The following is a 25,123-nucleotide window of genomic DNA, read 5'->3' as shown; positions in this document are numbered from 1 at the left end:
AGCCATCTTTAAAAAAAACTGCCAGCAACAAATATTTCCTTGGACAACACAATTAACCCAAAAACTCCACCCAGATCCATTCTCGCAAATGCATTTTGATAGAACTAACTGTGTTTACCAGCAAGTTATCACAGGCTTATCGGATGACTTCACACAAGATTTAAGTTTTCCGGTATTTTTTCATCACCTCACTGATGATGACGCTTTTCGCCTGGTACCTTTTATCTTTATACAATTACTGTGATAAATTATTACCCAAACACCCTAACTTATAATATATTTTGACAGAAATCACCATTTAATATCATCGCTCCAAATTGGCAAAATAACCGTTCTTTCCTCATTCATGTCCACCGACAACAAATACATGCTTACCTGCAATACACAGACATTAATGTTACTCAGCATTGGATTCAATTTCTGGACCAAATTCATGCGGAGCCAAATGAACTCCTGTTCTTCCTGCCAACAACAATGCTCACCTATCAGGTCATCGTGTTTGCTGAAGACGGCATCGAAAAATATGCTGCAGAAGACACGAGGAGGGTACTTCAATCATATCAATTTGAGCCACCACACCCAATCTGATCCACAAACTGTTTTATCTTCCACTTTGATGCACACGCTTCCAGAAACTGTTTTATCTTTGTATTGTTTCCACCTATATATATATGTTCTACATTTCTATCTACTATGTAAGGCACAACCAACAAACAATATTTTTGGCTACAGTCCGGACAACCTTTTAATTTCCTTGAGTTCCTGTGGTAGCTTCCCTTGGCACCACGTGGCACCTCCACAGCTGAAGTCTAGCTTCTTTCTTTTTTCCTGCCGTTGTTTGTTTCATTGGAGCCTGTTTTGTGAGCTGCAAAGGTTTAGCACTTTTGGTCAAATGCAAGGTACCGTCGAATGCAAGGCATGTCAGAGTCCCTCAATGTATATCATTACCACGTTGCCTGATAACTTTAAAAGTAGATTCTTTTCTGTCAAAAAAAAAACCATTACATTGTAGTACTTTGTACTTTTATCATCTATTCACCGTTAGATTTATAGAATGCCCAACATACCTGATGAATATATAATGAATACCCAGAAAACTCCATTTACCGCTGCCCAATTCATGACTGTCTTACTATAAAGCCTGACACCACCCACAATATCTTCGCTATTACCGACATCACTCTCCGTCTATATCAATCGCTATAATATCTAATTTACAAATTCCTGCTTTCACACTCATCATTTCCCAAACCAAACTTCCTTCCCACCACCACACTGCCATTGTTCCTAAGGTAATCGTCGTTCTCCTCTTCTTTCTTGTTTTCCACTCTCCAATCCTTCTGCACTTTTTCATACCATATATCTAAAATTTTTTGTTTCGGCTAATTGTTCTTCAACTATTCCTATATGTTTTTTTATCACCTTTCTATGTTATCATATGCACTAACCATTTATAAATTACCGCTCCTTATTTATAGTTTCAATTTCACATCCACTGCAGTTTTAATTAATGCTCCACATTCATAGTTTCCATTTTTGGGTGCTCTTGAAACTTGAATGATGTGAAATTGTTTTTCTTTGCGCTTTTATCAACTTGCGTGCAATTCAAATCCACTGAAAATATCCCATCGCTTTTATTCCTGCTACCTGCCTCCATCGCTTTCAATTCTTCTTCCACCCACTCCACTATTTTCTTTCTTATTTTTCAACAGCCACGCATACGCAAACAAACATATAGCAACCCAATATACCACAGAATCCTTTCCCTTACTAAAACAAATTAAATTCTCCCATTAAACGGTTCAAAATAAATACTACCAATCAATTCATTTAATACTCCACCAAATACTCAACCGACCCACTTTCTCTTCTTACCTGTTCAAATTAAATACCCATTAAAGCCCTCCACCGACCCCCGCATCTTCAAACATATACAGCCTTCTTCCACCTGAACATTCACTCTCATTTTCCTATAAAATCTATCACCAGTAAAAAATCCTCAACAGTTAAAACACAGCTAAATTTCCTACTTCACTTGCACACCAGGTACGCTTCCATCAATTTCCACTATATTTTGCAGCTGATAACTGAATAATTTACTTTCAACATATTTAATTCTTTCATTGTTTTTACGTCTATAATTCTTCAAACATAAAACAGACCTAACTCATAACTAATATGATTCACTGTTTGGTAGATTATTTTGCTTCATTTTACATTCCGTTTAGTTAAACATTTCGTTTTCCATTCACCGAATCCATATACAATTTAATAACCAACAGTTTCATAAACTCTCTACAGTTAGATGGACAATGATATCTTTGTTTCTTGGACACTAACCGTCCACATTACACCCCAAAGACAGAAATTATACAAATACTATTTAGTTACGCCCGCTGGCCATAAAACACTTGCTGCTACAGCTTTGCATAAAGATCCCAAACACGATACCTACAAATACAGCGAAGCATTCATTGAACAACATTTTGCCCTCGTTGAAGACGTTGGCCTTCTTGAGCTTAAATATGCTATTTCCATTGCTAAGTGGTTGGAACGCGTCCTCATGTTTGTTTCTCCGCACCCACCAGGTAATTGTAAATTGTTATCATTTACTTGCTATCTTACAAAAATCCTATATTTCTGAGTATTTGCTAAAACAATTCTTGTTTTTCCAGATGCTCCTCTTCCTCACTTCATACCTGATATATATGGCCCCCTACCATGCTGTTTCACAATTCGTTTTACAAAAACTCAAACACTGGTACTTCTCTGATAATATAATACAAATTTCTTTTTTCCCTCCACAAATTTCTAACAACCATAACCTAACATATTCGTAACTGAACAGCGATTGCCGCATGATCTTATTCCAATGATACAACACTGCAGACAGCCATTCCTAACCATCAAAGGAAAAAATGCACATTGGCTGATTGCCTTGAGAAACTTTCAATTTGCTGAAGGATGGAATCAATTTGCAGCAGACCATAAACTAACCACAGGTGACATCATTCTATTTAAATATTTAGCAAACATGGAGTTCAACGTAGCCATCTTTAAAAAAAACTGCCAGCAATAAATATTTCCTTGGACAACACAATTAACCCAAAAACTCCACCCAGATCCATTCTCGCAAATGCATTTTGATAGAACTAACTTTGTTTACCAGCAAGTTATCACAGGCTTATCGGATGACTTCACACAAGATTTAAGTTTTCTGTCATTTTTCCATCACCTCACTGATGATGACGCTTTTCGCCTGGTACCTTTTATCTTTATACAATTACAATGATAAATTATTACCCAAACACCCTAACTTATAATATATTTTCACAGAAACCACCATTTAATATCATCGCTCCAAATTGGCAAAATAACCGTCCTTTCCTCATTCATGTCAACCGACAACAAATACATGCTTACCTGCAATACACAAACATTAATGTTACTCAGCATTGGATTCAATTTCTGGACCAAATTCATGCGGAGCCAAATGAACTCCTGTTCTTCCTGCCAACAACAATGCTCACCTATCAGGTCATCGTGTTTGCTGAAGACGGCATCGAAAAATATGCTGCAGAAGACACGAGGAGGGTACTTCAATCATATCAATTTGAGCCACCACACCCAATCTGATCCACAAACTGTTTTATCTTCCACTTTGATGCACACGCTTCTAGAAACTGTTTTATCATTGTATTGTATCCACCTATATATATATGTTCTACATTTCTATCTACTATGTAAGGCACAACCAACAAACAGTATTTTTGGCTACAGTCCGGACAACCTTTTAATTTCCTTGAGTTCCTGTGGTAGCTTCCCTTGGCACCACGTGGCATCTCCACAGCTGAAGTCTAGCTTCTTTCTTTTTTCCTGCCGTTGTTTGTTTCATTGGAGCCTGTTTTGTGAGCTGCAAAGGTTTAGCACTTTTGGTCAAATGCAAGGTACCGTCGAATGCAAGGCATGTCAGAGTCCCTCAATGTATATCATTACCACGTTGCCTGATAACTTTAAAAGTAGATTCTTTTCTGTCAAAAGAAAAAAACATTACATTGTAGTACTTCGTACTTTTATCATCTATTCACCGTTAGATTTATAAGAATGCCCAACATACCTGATGAATATATAATGAATACCCAAAAAACTCCATTTACCGCTCTACTATTTATCCCTGCCCAATTAATGACTGTCTTACTATAAAGCCTGACACCACCCACAATATCTTCGCTATTACCGACATCACTCTCCGTCTATATCAATCGCTATAATATCTAATTTACAAATTCCTGCTTTCACACTCATCATTTCCCAAACCAAACTTCCTTCCCACCACCACACTGCCATTGTTCCTAAGGTAATCGTCGTTCTCCTCTTCTTTCTTGTTTTCCACTCTCCAATCCTTCTGCACTTTTTCATACCATATATCTAAAATTTTTTGTTTCGGCTAATTCTTCTTCAACTATTCCTATATGTTTTTTTATCACCTTTCTATGCTATCATATGCACTAACCATTTATAAATTACCGCTCCTTATTTATAGTTTCAATTTCACATCCACTGCAGTTTTAATTAATGCTCCACATTCATAGTTTCCATTTTTGGGTGCTCTTGAAACTTGAATGATGTGAAATTGTTTTTCTTTGCGCTTTTATCAACTTGCGTGCAATTCAAATCCACTGAAAATATCCCATCGCTTTTATTCCTGCTACCTGCCTCCATCGCTTTCAATTCTTCTTCCACCCACTCCACTATTTTCTTTCTTATTTTTCAACAGCCACGCATACGCAAACAAACATATAGCAACCCAATATACCACAGAATCCTTTCCCTTACTAAAACAAATTAAATTCTCCCATTAAACGGTTCAAAATAAATACTACCAATCAATTCATTTAATACTCCACCAAATACTCAACCGACCCACTTTCTCTTCTTACCTGTTCAAATTAAATACCCATTAAAGCCCTCCACCGACCCCCGCATCTTCAAACATATACAGCCTTCTTCCACCTGAACATTCACTCTCATTTTCCTATAAAATCTATCACCAGTAAAAAATCCTCAACAGTTAAAACACAGCTAAATTTCCTACTTCACTTGCACACCAGGTACGCTTCCATCAATTTCCACTATATTTTGCAGCTGATAACTGAATAATTTACTTTCAACATATTTAATCCTCTCATTGTTTTTACGTCTATAATTCTTCAAACATAAAACAGACCTAACTCATAACTAATATGATTCACTGTTTGGTAGATTATTTTGCTTCATTTTACATTCCGTTTAGTTAAACATTTCGTTTTCCATTCACCGAATCCATATACAATTTAATAACCAACAGTTTCATAAACTCTCTACAGTTAGATGGACAATGATATCTTTGTTTCTTGGACACTAACCGTCCACATTACACCCCAAAGACAGAAATTATACAAATACTATTTAGTTACGCCCGCTGGCCATAAAACACTTGCTGCTACAGCTTTGCATAAAGATCCCAAACACGATACCTACAAATACAGCGAAGCATTCATTGAACAACATTTTGCCCTCATTGAAGACGTTGGCCTTCTTGAGCTTAAATATGCTATTTCCATTGCTAAGTGGCTGGAACGCGTCCTCATGTTTGTTTCTTCGCACCCACCAGGTAATTGTAAATTGTTATCATTTACTTGCTATCTTACAAAAATCCTATATTTCTGAGTATTTGCTAAAACAATTCTTGTTTTTCCAGATGCTCCTCTTCCTCACTTCATACCTGATATATATGGCCCCCTACCATGCTGTTTCACAATTCGTTTTACAAAAACTCAAACACTGGTACTTCTCTGATAATATAATACAAATTCCTTTTTTCCCTCCACAAATTTCTAACAACCATAACCTAACATATTCTTAACTGAACAGCGATTGCCGCATGATCTTATTCCAATGATACAACACTGCAGACAGCCATTCCTAACCATCAAAGGAAAAAATGCACATTGGCTGATTGCCTTGAGAAACTTTCAATTTGCTGAAGGCTGGAATCAATTTGCAGCAGACCATAAACTAACCACAGGTGACATCATTCTATTTAAATATTTAGCAAACATGGAGTTCAACGTAGCCATCTTTAAAAAAAAACTGCCAGCAACAAATATTTCCTTGGACAACACAATTAACCCAAAAACTCCACCCAGATCCATTCTCGCAAATGCATTTTGATAGAACTAACTGTGTTTACCAGCAAGTTATCACAGGCTTATCGGATGACTTCACACAAGATTTAAGTTTTCCGGTATTTTTTCATCACCTCACTGATGATGACGCTTTTCGCCTGGTACCTTTTATCTTTATACAATTACTGTGATAAATTATTACCCAAACACCCTAACTTATAATATATTTTGACAGAAATCACCATTTAATATCATCGCTCCAAATTGGCAAAATAACCGTTCTTTCCTCATTCATGTCCACCGACAACAAATACATGCTTACCTGCAATACACAGACATTAATGTTACTCAGCATTGGATTCAATTTCTGGACCAAATTCATGCGGAGGCAAATGAACTCCTGTTCTTCCTGCCAACAACAATGCTCACCTATCAGGTCATCGTGTTTGCTGAAGACGGCATCGAAAAATATGCTGCAGAAGACACGAGGAGGGTACTTCAATCATATCAATTTGAGCCACCACACCCAATCCGATCCACAAACTGTTTTATCTTCCACTTTGATGCACACGCTTCCAGAAACTGTTTTATCTTTGTCTTGTTTCCACCTATATATATATGTTCTACATTTCTATCTACTATGTAAGGCACAACCAACAAACAATATTTTTGGCTACAGTCCGGACAACCTTTTAATTTCCTTGAGTTCCTGTGGTAGCTTCCCTTGGCACCACGTGGCACCTCCACAGCTGAAGTCTAGCTTCTTTCTTTTTTCCTGCCGTTGTTTGTTTCATTGGAGCCTGTTTTGTGAGCTGCAAAGGTTTAGCACTTTTGGTCAAATGCAAGGTACCGTCGAATGCAAGGCATGTCAGAGTCCCTCAATGTATATCATTACCACGTTGCCTGATAACTTTAAAAGTAGATTCTTTTCTGTCAAAAAAAAAACCATTACATTGTAGTACTTTGTACTTTTATCATCTATTCACCGTTAGATTTATAGAATGCCCAACATACCTGATGAATATATAATGAATACCCAGAAAACTCCATTTACCGCTGCCCAATTCATGACTGTCTTACTATAAAGCCTGACACCACCCACAATATCTTCGCTATTACCGACATCACTCTCCGTCTATATCAATCGCTATAATATCTAATTTACAAATTCCTGCTTTCACACTCATCATTTCCCAAACCAAACTTCCTTCCCACCACCACACTGCCATTGTTCCTAAGGTAATCGTCGTTCTCCTCTTCTTTCTTGTTTTCCACTCTCCAATCCTTCTGCACTTTTTCATACCATATATCTAAAATTTTTTGTTTCGGCTAATTGTTCTTCAACTATTCCTATATGTTTTTTTATCACCTTTCTATGTTATCATATGCACTAACCATTTATAAATTACCGCTCCTTATTTATAGTTTCAATTTCACATCCACTGCAGTTTTAATTAATGCTCCACATTCATAGTTTCCATTTTTGGGTGCTCTTGAAACTTGAATGATGTGAAATTGTTTTTCTTTGCGCTTTTATCAACTTGCGTGCAATTCAAATCCACTGAAAATATCCCATCGCTTTTATTCCTGCTACCTGCCTCCATCGCTTTCAATTCTTCTTCCACCCACTCCACTATTTTCTTTCTTATTTTTCAACAGCCACGCATACGCAAACAAACATATAGCAACCCAATATACCACAGAATCCTTTCCCTTACTAAAACAAATTAAATTCTCCCATTAAACGGTTCAAAATAAATACTACCAATCAATTCATTTAATACTCCACCAAATACTCAACCGACCCACTTTCTCTTCTTACCTGTTCAAATTAAATACCCATTAAAGCCCTCCACCGACCCCCGCATCTTCAAACATATACAGCCTTCTTCCACCTGAACATTCACTCTCATTTTCCTATAAAATCTATCACCAGTAAAAAATCCTCAACAGTTAAAACACAGCTAAATTTCCTACTTCACTTGCACACCAGGTACGCTTCCATCAATTTCCACTATATTTTGCAGCTGATAACTGAATAATTTACTTTCAACATATTTAATTCTTTCATTGTTTTTACGTCTATAATTCTTCAAACATAAAACAGACCTAACTCATAACTAATATGATTCACTGTTTGGTAGATTATTTTGCTTCATTTTACATTCCGTTTAGTTAAACATTTCGTTTTCCATTCACCGAATCCATATACAATTTAATAACCAACAGTTTCATAAACTCTCTACAGTTAGATGGACAATGATATCTTTGTTTCTTGGACACTAACCGTCCACATTACACCCCAAAGACAGAAATTATACAAATACTATTTAGTTACGCCCGCTGGCCATAAAACACTTGCTGCTACAGCTTTGCATAAAGATCCCAAACACGATACCTACAAATACAGCGAAGCATTCATTGAACAACATTTTGCCCTCGTTGAAGACGTTGGCCTTCTTGAGCTTAAATATGCTATTTCCATTGCTAAGTGGTTGGAACGCGTCCTCATGTTTGTTTCTCCGCACCCACCAGGTAATTGTAAATTGTTATCATTTACTTGCTATCTTACAAAAATCCTATATTTCTGAGTATTTGCTAAAACAATTCTTGTTTTTCCAGATGCTCCTCTTCCTCACTTCATACCTGATATATATGGCCCCCTACCATGCTGTTTCACAATTCGTTTTACAAAAACTCAAACACTGGTACTTCTCTGATAATATAATACAAATTTCTTTTTTCCCTCCACAAATTTCTAACAACCATAACCTAACATATTCGTAACTGAACAGCGATTGCCGCATGATCTTATTCCAATGATACAACACTGCAGACAGCCATTCCTAACCATCAAAGGAAAAAATGCACATTGGCTGATTGCCTTGAGAAACTTTCAATTTGCTGAAGGATGGAATCAATTTGCAGCAGACCATAAACTAACCACAGGTGACATCATTCTATTTAAATATTTAGCAAACATGGAGTTCAACGTAGCCATCTTTAAAAAAAACTGCCAGCAATAAATATTTCCTTGGACAACACAATTAACCCAAAAACTCCACCCAGATCCATTCTCGCAAATGCATTTTGATAGAACTAACTTTGTTTACCAGCAAGTTATCACAGGCTTATCGGATGACTTCACACAAGATTTAAGTTTTCTGTCATTTTTCCATCACCTCACTGATGATGACGCTTTTCGCCTGGTACCTTTTATCTTTATACAATTACAATGATAAATTATTACCCAAACACCCTAACTTATAATATATTTTCACAGAAACCACCATTTAATATCATCGCTCCAAATTGGCAAAATAACCGTCCTTTCCTCATTCATGTCAACCGACAACAAATACATGCTTACCTGCAATACACAAACATTAATGTTACTCAGCATTGGATTCAATTTCTGGACCAAATTCATGCGGAGCCAAATGAACTCCTGTTCTTCCTGCCAACAACAATGCTCACCTATCAGGTCATCGTGTTTGCTGAAGACGGCATCGAAAAATATGCTGCAGAAGACACGAGGAGGGTACTTCAATCATATCAATTTGAGCCACCACACCCAATCTGATCCACAAACTGTTTTATCTTCCACTTTGATGCACACGCTTCTAGAAACTGTTTTATCATTGTATTGTATCCACCTATATATATATGTTCTACATTTCTATCTACTATGTAAGGCACAACCAACAAACAGTATTTTTGGCTACAGTCCGGACAACCTTTTAATTTCCTTGAGTTCCTGTGGTAGCTTCCCTTGGCACCACGTGGCATCTCCACAGCTGAAGTCTAGCTTCTTTCTTTTTTCCTGCCGTTGTTTGTTTCATTGGAGCCTGTTTTGTGAGCTGCAAAGGTTTAGCACTTTTGGTCAAATGCAAGGTACCGTCGAATGCAAGGCATGTCAGAGTCCCTCAATGTATATCATTACCACGTTGCCTGATAACTTTAAAAGTAGATTCTTTTCTGTCAAAAGAAAAAAACATTACATTGTAGTACTTCGTACTTTTATCATCTATTCACCGTTAGATTTATAAGAATGCCCAACATACCTGATGAATATATAATGAATACCCAAAAAACTCCATTTACCGCTCTACTATTTATCCCTGCCCAATTAATGACTGTCTTACTATAAAGCCTGACACCACCCACAATATCTTCGCTATTACCGACATCACTCTCCGTCTATATCAATCGCTATAATATCTAATTTACAAATTCCTGCTTTCACACTCATCATTTCCCAAACCAAACTTCCTTCCCACCACCACACTGCCATTGTTCCTAAGGTAATCGTCGTTCTCCTCTTCTTTCTTGTTTTCCACTCTCCAATCCTTCTGCACTTTTTCATACCATATATCTAAAATTTTTTGTTTCGGCTAATTGTTCTTCAACTATTCCTATATGTTTTTTTATCACCTTTCTATGCTATCATATGCACTAACCATTTATAAATTACCGCTCCTTATTTATAGTTTCAATTTCACATCCACTGCAGTTTTAATTAATGCTCCACATTCATAGTTTCCATTTTTGGGTGCTCTTGAAACTTGAATGATGTGAAATTGTTTTTCTTTGCGCTTTTATCAACTTGCGTGCAATTCAAATCCACTGAAAATATCCCATCGCTTTTATTCCTGCTACCTGCCTCCATCGCTTTCAATTCTTCTTCCACCCACTCCACTATTTTCTTTCTTATTTTTCAACAGCCACGCATACGCAAACAAACATATAGCAACCCAATATACCACAGAATCCTTTCCCTTACTAAAACAAATTAAATTCTCCCATTAAACGGTTCAAAATAAATACTACCAATCAATTCATTTAATACTCCACCAAATACTCAACCGACCCACTTTCTCTTCTTACCTGTTCAAATTAAATACCCATTAAAGCCCTCCACCGACCCCCGCATCTTCAAACATATACAGCCTTCTTCCACCTGAACATTCACTCTCATTTTCCTATAAAATCTATCACCAGTAAAAAATCCTCAACAGTTAAAACACAGCTAAATTTCCTACTTCACTTGCACACCAGGTACGCTTCCATCAATTTCCACTATATTTTGCAGCTGATAACTGAATAATTTACTTTCAACATATTTAATCCTCTCATTGTTTTTACGTCTATAATTCTTCAAACATAAAACAGACCTAACTCATAACTAATATGATTCACTGTTTGGTAGATTATTTTGCTTCATTTTACATTCCGTTTAGTTAAACATTTCGTTTTCCATTCACCGAATCCATATACAATTTAATAACCAACAGTTTCATAAACTCTCTACAGTTAGATGGACAATGATATCTTTGTTTCTTGGACACTAACCGTCCACATTACACCCCAAAGACAGAAATTATACAAATACTATTTAGTTACGCCCGCTGGCCATAAAACACTTGCTGCTACAGCTTTGCATAAAGATCCCAAACACGATACCTACAAATACAGCGAAGCATTCATTGAACAACATTTTGCCCTCGTTGAAGACGTTGGCCTTCTTGAGCTTAAATATGCTATTTCCATTGCTAAGTGGTTGGAACGCGTCCTCATGTTTGTTTCTCCGCACCCACCAGGTAATTGTAAATTGTTATCATTTACTTGCTATCTTACAAAAATCCTATATTTCTGAGTATTTGCTAAAACAATTCTTGTTTTTCCAGATGCTCCTCTTCCTCACTTCATACCTGATATATATGGCCCCCTACCATGCTGTTTCACAATTCGTTTTACAAAAACTCAAACACTGGTACTTCTCTGATAATATAATACAAATTTCTTTTTTCCCTCCACAAATTTCTAACAACCATAACCTAACATATTCGTAACTGAACAGCGATTGCCGCATGATCTTATTCCAATGATACAACACTGCAGACAGCCATTCCTAACCATCAAAGGAAAAAATGCACATTGGCTGATTGCCTTGAGAAACTTTCAATTTGCTGAAGGATGGAATCAATTTGCAGCAGACCATAAACTAACCACAGGTGACATCATTCTATTTAAATATTTAGCAAACATGGAGTTCAACGTAGCCATCTTTAAAAAAAACTGCCAGCAATAAATATTTCCTTGGACAACACAATTAACCCAAAAACTCCACCCAGATCCATTCTCGCAAATGCATTTTGATAGAACTAACTTTGTTTACCAGCAAGTTATCACAGGCTTATCGGATGACTTCACACAAGATTTAAGTTTTCTGTCATTTTTCCATCACCTCACTGATGATGACGCTTTTCGCCTGGTACCTTTTATCTTTATACAATTACAATGATAAATTATTACCCAAACACCCTAACTTATAATATATTTTCACAGAAACCACCATTTAATATCATCGCTCCAAATTGGCAAAATAACCGTCCTTTCCTCATTCATGTCAACCGACAACAAATACATGCTTACCTGCAATACACAAACATTAATGTTACTCAGCATTGGATTCAATTTCTGGACCAAATTCATGCGGAGCCAAATGAACTCCTGTTCTTCCTGCCAACAACAATGCTCACCTATCAGGTCATCGTGTTTGCTGAAGACGGCATCGAAAAATATGCTGCAGAAGACACGAGGAGGGTACTTCAATCATATCAATTTGAGCCACCACACCCAATCTGATCCACAAACTGTTTTATCTTCCACTTTGATGCACACGCTTCTAGAAACTGTTTTATCATTGTATTGTATCCACCTATATATATATGTTCTACATTTCTATCTACTATGTAAGGCACAACCAACAAACAGTATTTTTGGCTACAGTCCGGACAACCTTTTAATTTCCTTGAGTTCCTGTGGTAGCTTCCCTTGGCACCACGTGGCATCTCCACAGCTGAAGTCTAGCTTCTTTCTTTTTTCCTGCCGTTGTTTGTTTCATTGGAGCCTGTTTTGTGAGCTGCAAAGGTTTAGCACTTTTGGTCAAATGCAAGGTACCGTCGAATGCAAGGCATGTCAGAGTCCCTCAATGTATATCATTACCACGTTGCCTGATAACTTTAAAAGTAGATTCTTTTCTGTCAAAAGAAAAAAACATTACATTGTAGTACTTCGTACTTTTATCATCTATTCACCGTTAGATTTATAAGAATGCCCAACATACCTGATGAATATATAATGAATACCCAAAAAACTCCATTTACCGCTCTACTATTTATCCCTGCCCAATTAATGACTGTCTTACTATAAAGCCTGACACCACCCACAATATCTTCGCTATTACCGACATCACTCTCCGTCTATATCAATCGCTATAATATCTAATTTACAAATTCCTGCTTTCACACTCATCATTTCCCAAACCAAACTTCCTTCCCACCACCACACTGCCATTGTTCCTAAGGTAATCGTCGTTCTCCTCTTCTTTCTTGTTTTCCACTCTCCAATCCTTCTGCACTTTTTCATACCATATATCTAAAATTTTTTGTTTCGGCTAATTGTTCTTCAACTATTCCTATATGTTTTTTTATCACCTTTCTATGCTATCATATGCACTAACCATTTATAAATTACCGCTCCTTATTTATAGTTTCAATTTCACATCCACTGCAGTTTTAATTAATGCTCCACATTCATAGTTTCCATTTTTGGGTGCTCTTGAAACTTGAATGATGTGAAATTGTTTTTCTTTGCGCTTTTATCAACTTGCGTGCAATTCAAATCCACTGAAAATATCCCATCGCTTTTATTCCTGCTACCTGCCTCCATCGCTTTCAATTCTTCTTCCACCCACTCCACTATTTTCTTTCTTATTTTTCAACAGCCACGCATACGCAAACAAACATATAGCAACCCAATATACCACAGAATCCTTTCCCTTACTAAAACAAATTAAATTCTCCCATTAAACGGTTCAAAATAAATACTACCAATCAATTCATTTAATACTCCACCAAATACTCAACCGACCCACTTTCTCTTCTTACCTGTTCAAATTAAATACCCATTAAAGCCCTCCACCGACCCCCGCATCTTCAAACATATACAGCCTTCTTCCACCTGAACATTCACTCTCATTTTCCTATAAAATCTATCACCAGTAAAAAATCCTCAACAGTTAAAACACAGCTAAATTTCCTACTTCACTTGCACACCAGGTACGCTTCCATCAATTTCCACTATATTTTGCAGCTGATAACTGAATAATTTACTTTCAACATATTTAATCCTCTCATTGTTTTTACGTCTATAATTCTTCAAACATAAAACAGACCTAACTCATAACTAATATGATTCACTGTTTGGTAGATTATTTTGCTTCATTTTACATTCCGTTTAGTTAAACATTTCGTTTTCCATTCACCGAATCCATATACAATTTAATAACCAACAGTTTCATAAACTCTCTACAGTTAGATGGACAATGATATCTTTGTTTCTTGGACACTAACCGTCCACATTACACCCCAAAGACAGAAATTATACAAATACTATTTAGTTACGCCCGCTGGCCATAAAACACTTGCTGCTACAGCTTTGCATAAAGATCCCAAACACGATACCTACAAATACAGCGAAGCATTCATTGAACAACATTTTGCCCTCGTTGAAGACGTTGGCCTTCTTGAGCTTAAATATGCTATTTCCATTGCTAAGTGGCTGGAACGCGTCCTCATGTTTGTTTCTTCGCACCCACCAGGTAATTGTAAATTGTTATCATTTACTTGCTATCTTACAAAAATCCTATATTTCTGAGTATTTGCTAAAACAATTCTTGTTTTTCCAGATGCTCCTCTTCCTCACTTCATACCTGATATATATGGCCCCCTACCATGCTGTTTCACAATTCGTTTTACAAAAACTCAAACACTGGTACTTCTCTGATAATATAATACAAATTCCTTTTTTCCCTCCACAAATTTCTAACAACCATAACCTAACATATTCTTAACTGAACAGCGATTGCCGCATGATCTTATTCCAATGATACAACACTGCAGACAGCCATTCCTAACCATCAAAGGAAAAAATGCACATTGGCTGATTGCCTTGAGAAACTTTCAATTTGCTGAAGGCTGGAATCAATTTGCAGCAGACCATAAACTAACCACAGGTGACATCATTCTATTTAAATATTTAGCAAACATGGAGTTCAACGTAGCCATCTTTAAAAAAAAACTGCCAGCAACAAATATTTCCTTGGACAACACAATTAACCCAAAAACTCCACCCAGATCCATTCTCGCAAATGCATTTTGATAGAACTAACTGTGTTTACCAGCAAGTTATCACAGGCTTATCGGATGACTTCACACAAGATTTAAGTTTTCCGGTATTTTTTCATCACCTCACTGATGATGACGCTTTTCGCCTGGTACCTTTTATCTTTATACAATTACTGTGATAAATTATTACCCAAACACCCTAACTTATAATATATTTTGACAGAAATCACCATTTAATATCATCGCTCCAAATTGGCAAAATAACCGTTCTTTCCTCATTCATGTCCACCGACAACAAATACATGCTTACCTGCAATACACAGACATTAATGTTACTCAGCATTGGATTCAATTTCTGGACCAAATTCATGCGGAGGCAAATGAACTCCTGTTCTTCCTGCCAACAACAATGCTCACCTATCAGGTCATCGTGTTTGCTGAAGACGGCATCGAAAAATATGCTGCAGAAGACACGAGGAGGGTACTTCAATCATATCAATTTGAGCCACCACACCCAATCCGATCCACAAACTGTTTTATCTTCCACTTTGATGCACACGCTTCCAGAAACTGTTTTATCTTTGTCTTGTTTCCACCTATATATATATGTTCTACATTTCTATCTACTATGTAAGGCACAACCAACAAACAATATTTTTGGCTACAGTCCGGACAACCTTTTAATTTCCTTGAGTTCCTGTGGTAGCTTCCCTTGGCACCACGTGGCACCTCCACAGCTGAAGTCTAGCTTCTTTCTTTTTTCCTGCCGTTGTTTGTTTCATTGGAGCCTGTTTTGTGAGCTGCAAAGGTTTAGCACTTTTGGTCAAATGCAAGGTACCGTCGAATGCAAGGCATGTCAGAGTCCCTCAATGTATATCATTACCACGTTGCCTGATAACTTTAAAAGTAGATTCTTTTCTGTCAAAAAAAAAAAACATTACATTGTAGTACTTTGTACTTTTATCATCTATTCACCGTTAGATTTATAGAATGCCCAACATACCTGATGAATATATAATGAATACCCAGAAAACTCCATTTACCGCTCTACTATTTATCCCTGCCCAATTCATGACTGTCTTACTATAAAGCCTGACACCACCCACAATATCTTCGCTATTACCGACATCACTCTCCGTCTATATCAATCGCTATAATATCTAATTTACAAATTCCTGCTTTCACACTCATCATTTCCCAAACCAAACTTCCTTCCCACCACCACACTGCCATTGTTCCTAAGGTAATCGTCGTTCTCCTCTTCTTTCTTGTTTTCCACTCTCCAATCCTTCTGCACTTTTTCATACCATATATCTAAAATTTTTTGTTTCGGCTAATTCTTCTTCAACTATTCCTATATGTTTTTTTATCACCTTTCTATGCTATCATATGCACTAACCATTTATAAATTACCGCTCCTTATTTATAGTTTCAATTTCACATCCACTGCAGTTTTAATTAATGCTCCACATTCATAGTTTCCATTTTTGGGTGCTCTTGAAACTTGAATGATGTGAAATTGTTTTTCTTTGCGCTTTTATCAACTTGCGTGCAATTCAAATCCACTGAAAATATCCCATCGCTTTTATTCCTGCTACCTGCCTCCATCGCTTTCAATTCTTCTTCCACCCACTCCACTATTTTCTTTCTTATTTTTCAACAGCCACGCATACGCAAACAAACATATAGCAACCCAATATACCACAGAATCCTTTCCCTTACTAAAACAAATTAAATTCTCCCATTAAACGGTTCAAAATAAATACTACCAATCAATTCATTTAATACTCCACCAAATACTCAACCGACCCACTTTCTCTTCTTACCTGTTCAAATTAAATACCCATTAAAGCCCTCCACCGACCCCCGCATCTTCAAACATATACAGCCTTCTTCCACCTGAACATTCACTCTCATTTTCCTATAAAATCTATCACCAGTAAAAAATCCTCAACAGTTAAAACACAGCTAAATTTCCTACTTCACTTGCACACCAGGTACGCTTCCATCAATTTCCACTATATTTTGCAGCTGATAACTGAATAATTTACTTTCAACATATTTAATCCTTTCATTGTTTTTACGTCTATAATTCTTCAAACATAAAACAGACCTAACTCATAACTAATATGATTCACTGTTTGGTAGATTATTTTGCTTCATTTTACATTCCGTTTAGTTAAACATTTCGTTTTCCATTCACCGAATCCATATACAATTTAATAACCAACAGTTTCATAAACTCTCTACAGTTAGATGGACAATGATATCTTTGTTTCTTGGACACTAACCGTCCACATTACACCCCAAAGACAGAAATTATACAAATACTATTTAGTTACGCCCACTGGCCATAAAACACTTGCTGCTACAGCTTTGCATAAAGATCCCAAACACGATACCTACAAATACAGCGAAGCATTCATTGAACAACATTTTGCCCTCGTTGAAGACGTTGGCCTTCTTGAGCTTAAATATGCTATTTCCATTGCTAAGTGGCTGGAACGCGTCCTCATGTTTGTTTCTTCGCACCCACCAGGTAATTGTAAATTGTTATCATTTACTTGCTATCTTACAAAAATCCTATATTTCTGAGTATTTGCTAAAACAATTCTTGTTTTTCCAGATGCTCCTCTTCCTCACTTCATACCTGATATATATGGCCCCCTACCATGCTGTTTCACAATTCGTTTTACAAAAACTCAAACACTGGTACTTCTCTGATAATATAATACAAATTCCTTTTTTCCCTCCACAAATTTCTAACAACCATAACCTAACATATTCTTAACTGAACAGCGATTGCCGCATGATCTTATTCCAATGATACAACACTGCAGACAGCCATTCCTAACCATCAAAGGAAAAAATGCACATTGGCTGATTGCCTTGAGAAACTTTCAATTTGCTGAAGGCTGGAATCAATTTGCACCAGACCATAAACTAACCACTGGTGACATCATTCTATTTAAATATTTAGCAAACATGGAGTTCAACGTAGCCATCTTTAAAAAAACTGCCAGCAACAAATATTTCCTTGGACAACACAATTAACCCAAAAACTCCACCCAGATCCATTCTCGCAAATGCATTTTGATAGAACTAACTGTGTTTACCAGCAAGTTATCACAGGCTTATCGGATGACTTCACACAAGATTTAAGTTTTTCGGCATTTTTCCATCACCTCACTGATGATGACGCTTTTCGCCTGGTACCTTTTATCTTTATACAATTACAGTGATAAATTATTACCCAAACACCCTAACTTATAATATATTTTGACAGAAATCACCATTTAATATCATCGCTCCAAATTGGCAAAATAACCGTTCTTTCCTCATTCATGTCCACCGACAACAAATACATGCTTACCTGCAATACACAGACATTAATGTTACTCAGCATTGGATTCAATTTCTGGACCAAATTCATGCGGAGCCAAATGAACTCCTGTTCTTCCTGCCAACAACAATGCTCACCTATCAGGTCATCGTGTTTGCTAAAGACGGCATCGAAAAATATGCTGCAGAAGACACGAGGAGGGTACTTCAATCATATCAATTTGAGCCACCACACCCAATCTGATCCACAAACTGTTTTATCTTCCACTTTGATGCACACGCTTCCAGAAACTGTTTTATCTTTGTATTGTATCCACCTATATATATATGTTCTACATTTCTATCTACTATGTAAGGCACAACCAACAAACAATATTTTTGGCTACAGTCCGGACAACCTTTTAATTTCCTTGAGTTCCTGTGGTAGCTTCCCTTGGCACCACGTGGCACCTCCACAGCTGAAGTCTAGCTTCTTTCTTTTTTCCTGCCGTTGTTTGTTTCATTGGAGCCTGTTTTGTGAGCTGCAAAGGTTTAGCACTTTTGGTCAAATGCAAGGTACCGTCGAATGCAAGGCATGTCAGAGTCCCTCAATGTATATCATTACCACGTTGCCTGATAACTTTAAAAGTAGATTCTTTTCTGTCAAAAAAAAAAAAACCATTACATTGTAGTACTTTGTACTTTTATCATCTATTCACCGTTAGATTTATAGAATGCCCAACATACCTGATGAATATATAATGAATACCCAGAAAACTCCATTTACCGCTCTACTATTTATCCCTGCCCAATTCATGACTGTCTTACTATAAAGCCTGACACCACCCACAATATCTTCGCTATTACTGACATCACTCTCCGTCTATATCAATCGCTATAATATCTAATTTACAAATTCCTGCTTTCACACTCATCATTTCCCAAACCAAACTTCCTTCCCACCACCACACTGCCATTGTTCCTAAGGTAATCGTCGTTCTCCTCTTCTTTCTTGTTTTCCACTCTCCAATCCTTCTGCACTTTTTCATACCATATATCTAAAATTTTTTGTTTCGGCTAATTCTTCTTCAACTATTCCTATATGTTTTTTTATCACCTTTCTATGCTATCATATGCACTAACCATTTATAAATTACCGCTCCTTATTTATAGTTTCAATTTCACATCCACTGCAGTTTTAATTAATGCTCCACATTCATAGTTTCCATTTTTGGGTGCTCTTGAAACTTGAATGATGTGAAATTGTTTTTCTTTGCGCTTTTATCAACTTGCGTGCAATTCAAATCCACCGAAAATATCCCAATGGTCCATCTTCCTCGACCATGCACACTGCCCCAGTTGCTACTCCGACTTTTCTAACCAACTTGCAACTGAATGAAGCTCTCTGGTTTCAATGATTCCAACCACAGATGTTTCAGTTGTACAATCTTGGAATACTGATGATGAAGATAAGCATGAATGGCTTCTTGGTTTTCTCTTCTTCCTTATCTCTTGGGTTTTTTTTTTCTTGATTTTCACCATTTCCGAAATTACTGCAACTGATAAAATGAACAAATTTCTTAGATAAAATCTTCAGACAAGTTTCGGGATATACACGACCATAAATGTGGCTCATATAACAATCTTTGCGTGTGGGATGGTTAAGATCGATTAATGACAGCTTTCATATGAGGTCTTTTCTATTATGTGCTTTTAAGGGCATAGGATAAACACAAAAAATATCGGGTTTGTAGTCCAACTATAACATTTAAATTATTGAGTGTATTTGGATGGTAGATTTTTTTTTAAAAAAAATTTTTGAGAAAAATATCGTAGCATTTTTTTAATAAAATATATGTAAGGTAAAAAAGTGATTGAAAAATATGTTTACGATGCAAACAAATAAATTTGTGCAAATAATCTAATATCCAAACTATCATCCACCCCTCAATTGCGTTATTTTTTGCCTACTAAATTTTAACTTTTTTAGACAACTAAACACTAAACTCATCTCTTATCTTAAGCCTTAAGGGGACATAATAGAAGAACGTTTTGTGTAATAGTAATTTAATTTACCCATTTTCTAATTTTCTCTTTTTTGTGCACATTATCTATCTAGACACAAGAACATATTGCATTTTCACTTCTCACATAAAAAGAACTAAAAAAAAAAAAGAAGAAGCTATTACCTCTTGTTGAGAAAAAGGGAATGGAAATAGGGTTATATGTGTTGCATACACCATAATTCTTCTGTCACCACATGCATACAACTGAATACTGAAGCACGTAAACAAGATATTTGCGGCAAGAAATTAAGATATTTTTATGAGTAAATCTTTCTTACATCGTTATCTTCGCCTTGATAAAATTTCTTGCAATATAAAATTTCATTTTGTTTTTCTTAATGGCTATGGGTTATTTTTCAAGTTGGGGGCTCTCATTATTGCAACGGTAGAAAATCATTATTGTAATATCAGTTCATCATCATTGTATAATGGATGATGGCCACTTAAGAGTTTTGCTTGCAAGTGATTACAAGCAAACATTCGAAAAGCCTGATGTGATTAGAATACAAATCAAAAAGCTTACAAAGCAAAGGCTGCCTTGTCCCATCAGTTAAGTGAAATGATTGAAGCAATCATGATCCATTAGTAGCAAAACCCACTTTTGTCATGTTTTCATAGACCTAATTGATGGTATGAACTTGGAAGGCAAATTTTCTTGACGGAAAGGCCTTATTCTAAACTGCATACGACATCTTTAATTTTTAATTAAAACATAGAAAGGAGATCGAGCAAGATTCTTTTGTGGAGCAAGTAATTCTTTTTTAGTTTATCTTAATTAGTTGGCCAGGCTGACTACATTATTCTAAAAGAATTAATGAAAGGAAAAATTACGGATTAGTTTCATGACTCGTTTTTTAGGGTTTCGCTAATTCTCAAAAAACACGAGGATTTTTTTTTTTTTGGTATGTGAAGAGGAGAAATTTTTAATTGCTACAAGACTTAAATTTCAAAAATTCTATCCTTATTACCTCGAAACGAATTAAAATATTGGAGAGGAAGGGGCCATGGGGGTCACTGGCTGCTCAACAAAATCAAGTAACAACAAACAGAAGTTGTGAAGCATCTCTCAAGTGATTGGATTAAGTTACTTGATGACATCTGCTTAAGCAATCTGTCAAATAATCCACTTATTTTCCTCAATAATAATAATATAAAAAGATATCTATCTTTTTTTTTTTTTGGGATATACAATATTTTTATCATACCAAATACCAAATACAAACCATTAATTGTGGCCGATTTGGCTGAGCAATCTTGCAAAAATACAAATAATACTTGCCTTTGGGATATCATACCCTTACCTCTTTGCATACATAAAATGTAGTTGATAATTTGGTACATGTAAATCACTTGCGGGCCATATATAGAATTTTTTTTTTTAGGATATCAAAGTAGATGCAAAAAGATAAGAATGCAAAAGTGTAGGCATTTCTTCCAATGAAGTCACTCTCTAAAACATTAATCTTTGGGCCCTATGAACGTGTTCCCTTCCCCTTGAGCAGCCGCTAGATGATTTCTTTAACTTTTGTGGTATTATTTATCAAAACTTATGCATCATCGAATACATCATATATGTCTTTTGATTCATATAATTAAGTTAAAACGTGAAATCAAACAGAACCCATTTAATTAATTTTATGCATTAATTAACTAAGAATGGAATAAATTAGCAGCCCCACCCTTATGATGGGAACATTATCGCCATTTGAATGGAAGTGGTTAATGATGATTGTCTAGTGGAATGTGGATTTCTATTTCTAGACATACACTAGGTTATGCACTTATGTTTAGTTGGATGTTTCTTGTATCCTTTCGTTCACTTTAAAAGCAGAAATTGTTGGCCAAAGAAAATATAAAGGAAGTTAAATTCCAACAATTTAGGCTTTAGCTGTCCTAACACGTCAGTTGTTATTCCTTTTTTCAGTATTTTGATGATGGTGGTGGGAGGGATGAATTGGATGGTATAAGAGGAGGAAGTGTAAATGAGAGATCTAGAATATGTATATATATATATAAAAAAAAAAAGACGATGGTTGAAACTTGAAATTCCATTGGCGACGGATGACACAAAAGTATCGAATTCTTATGACTCTTTAAGGATCCTTTTTATTGGATTCATTTGTTTTTTTTTTTTTTGGGTTTTTCTTTTTTTTTGTGAGTGAATCTTAAAAGACAGAAATCCATTGAATCTATCATTTTCTACTATATTTTATGGTCCATATTTTTGGCCTTCCTTGGCCTCTTGTCTTGAATCTTAAAAGATAGAAATCCATTTAAAGTCCTTTTCTCTCTTTCTAGAGCTTGCTATCTACTTACTTGTGGTAAATGCTAAAAGAACCATACCATATTTCACTTTTCAGAAAGAATTAAACTGATAATTAAGTACTTCTTAGTTGCATCAACTATTCAAACTGATCAGTAAAAACAGGTAATTTTTTCATCAAATGTTGACTTGTCAATGATCAAGACATGTACAACTCTAATAATGAACTAAATAATTTCAAGAAGACGTTGTGATCCAGTAACTTCAATCCTATTCTTGCTTCTTTCTTTTGAAGCTCCATATTTCTCAGCAATTTCAATCCTATTCTTGCTTCTTTCTTTCCCCTTCCCCATCATCGGACACCTCCTTCTTAGCCTACCAAAGTAAACACTATTTAAGTATTTGTCGAAAAATGAACAGATAAAAAATAAATGATCAAGTATTCTATTAGCAAGATATAAAACAAAAAAAAAAACCAAAACGGTTGACACAATGAAATGATTCTTGAATCATGTATGTAGAAGTCCAATAATTTTTGTTGTGCAAGAAAATAGTTTTCTGACAGTAGAGATGTCAGAAGAGATGGGATGGGGATCTCCACTAATGCCTTTCCTTGTCATCCCGTGAGAAAAGCCAAGAGCCCTTTTGCAGTTCTCAATTTAAATGGATAATAATAATTGGACTGAATTTCATGGCTTGGAAAGTAATCTCCGCTGCAATCCAAACAACAAGATTTGTTACATGGTCCCAATGCCACTCGTAAAAAGTACCATGCTTCTACAGCAAAAATTGACAACCTCCAAGATTCATAGCAAACTTATTAGTGGTTCGAGGCTTAGCTCTGGGTTTAAGGTCTATATGTGGTCGGTTCAATTATCAATTGGCTGAATTCAATTGTTGTGTGAGTTTCCTTTAGATTGTTCATTTGGACCGTTCTTTCGATTCTCGCTAAATATTTAATCTAATTATGTGCGTATTGTTTCTCCGAAAAAAAGAGAAGGAGTAATAAGAAGATTCATTCAAAGAGGAGAAATGGTCAATTCTTTTTACAACAGCTGAAATAAGTGTCTCTCTCAAGACCGTTTGTAGCTATTACTGCAAGATGTACAAAATATGATGTCTTGTCAATAGACTGAACAGCACTAAGACTCTTGGCCACGAAAGTATGACATTTATGCTCATGGGTACGATACCACTACAGAAACACGGAAAAATTTAGCACCCTGTTGCCAAAAGAAAGGTAAAGCGGTAAACTTTAAAAAAAATTTTAACGGTGTCTGTTGCGCACTTGTTAATATATTTTAAGTACATACTAACGATTGGAAATTCGTTAGATAAATCCAACATCTAATTACAGAAGAAAATATCCATTTATAAGAATTGGCAAGTTCTCAATCATTTATGGTTGATTAGTTAAAATCACATGATACGATTGATATATCACATTTTTTTTTAAAAAAAAAAGATTTTTTTAGCATGAAATTACAACTTATTCGTCATGATAAGATTATTAATGACGAATGAGAAGTCCATAACCGTATAATTAGACTAAACTCACAATCACAATCAGTTCAAATGCACAAACTCAATCCACATTCCACAACGACTTTCAACCGGCCACCACCACCAATATGACAATTTGGTTGGATAAGGAATGAATGATGGCTAAAGCCCACCAACAAAATTTTTTTTTAATTTTTTTTTATAGTCTTGCCAATCACAACCACTTCAGTTAGATTCCATCCAAATGACAATAAGAAGAAAAGCTTTAGATGCCAAAGTGCAATTCAATCATCCCATTCTAAAGTCTGTCGGTATAAAATTCAAATCACCTGTATGACCAAAACCTTCTAATCCCATTAGATTATGGAGCTTAACAAACTTCATTTATTAGCACCTTCTCAAGATTAAACTTACCACACAAAGCGCTGAGTTTGAACGATCGATTTTTCTAACGGGTGTCTGACACACCTACATTCTACCCAACCTATCATATATATATATATATATATATATATACACTAATAATTACTACTTTCTCTTACATTTATACACTTTCCTTGATTAATCTCCTTGCATTTATTTAATTTTTTCTAATTAATTTTATATTTTCAA

General features: G+C 35.8%; 1 protein-coding gene across 5 annotated transcripts; it reads left to right on the top strand.

Annotated features, from left to right (window-relative positions):
- On the top strand, window positions 1–19,473 carry LOC113735480 (uncharacterized). 5 transcript variants are annotated; one of them, XR_011841535.1, is made up of 14 exons: window positions 1–214; window positions 289–2,588; window positions 2,676–2,761; window positions 2,849–5,653; window positions 5,741–5,826; window positions 5,914–8,702; window positions 8,790–8,875; window positions 8,963–11,767; window positions 11,855–11,940; window positions 12,028–14,832; window positions 14,920–15,005; window positions 15,093–17,897; window positions 17,985–18,070; window positions 18,158–19,473. XR_011841535.1 is itself a non-coding variant. In XM_072082121.1 (3 exons), exons 1-3 carry the CDS (start codon window positions 17,615–17,617, stop codon window positions 18,410–18,412), a joined length of 624 nt encoding a protein of 207 aa, XP_071938222.1. In that variant the 5' UTR covers window positions 16,174–17,614; the 3' UTR covers window positions 18,413–19,473. The 5 variants fall into 5 exon arrangements, 1 of the variants encoding a protein (XP_071938222.1); XR_011841537.1 differs by having other exon boundaries at window positions 1–2,588; window positions 5,914–6,328; window positions 6,403–8,702; XR_011841536.1 differs by having other exon boundaries at window positions 1–2,588; window positions 15,093–15,507; window positions 15,582–17,897.
- The last annotated feature ends 5,650 nt before the right edge of the window (window positions 19,474–25,123 follow it).

Source organism: Coffea arabica, chromosome 3c, assembly GCF_036785885.1.
Source record: "Coffea arabica cultivar ET-39 chromosome 3c, Coffea Arabica ET-39 HiFi, whole genome shotgun sequence".
Lineage (NCBI taxonomy): Eukaryota > Viridiplantae > Streptophyta > Magnoliopsida > Gentianales > Rubiaceae > Coffea > Coffea arabica.
This window is presented reverse-complemented; position numbering and strand designations above follow the sequence as displayed.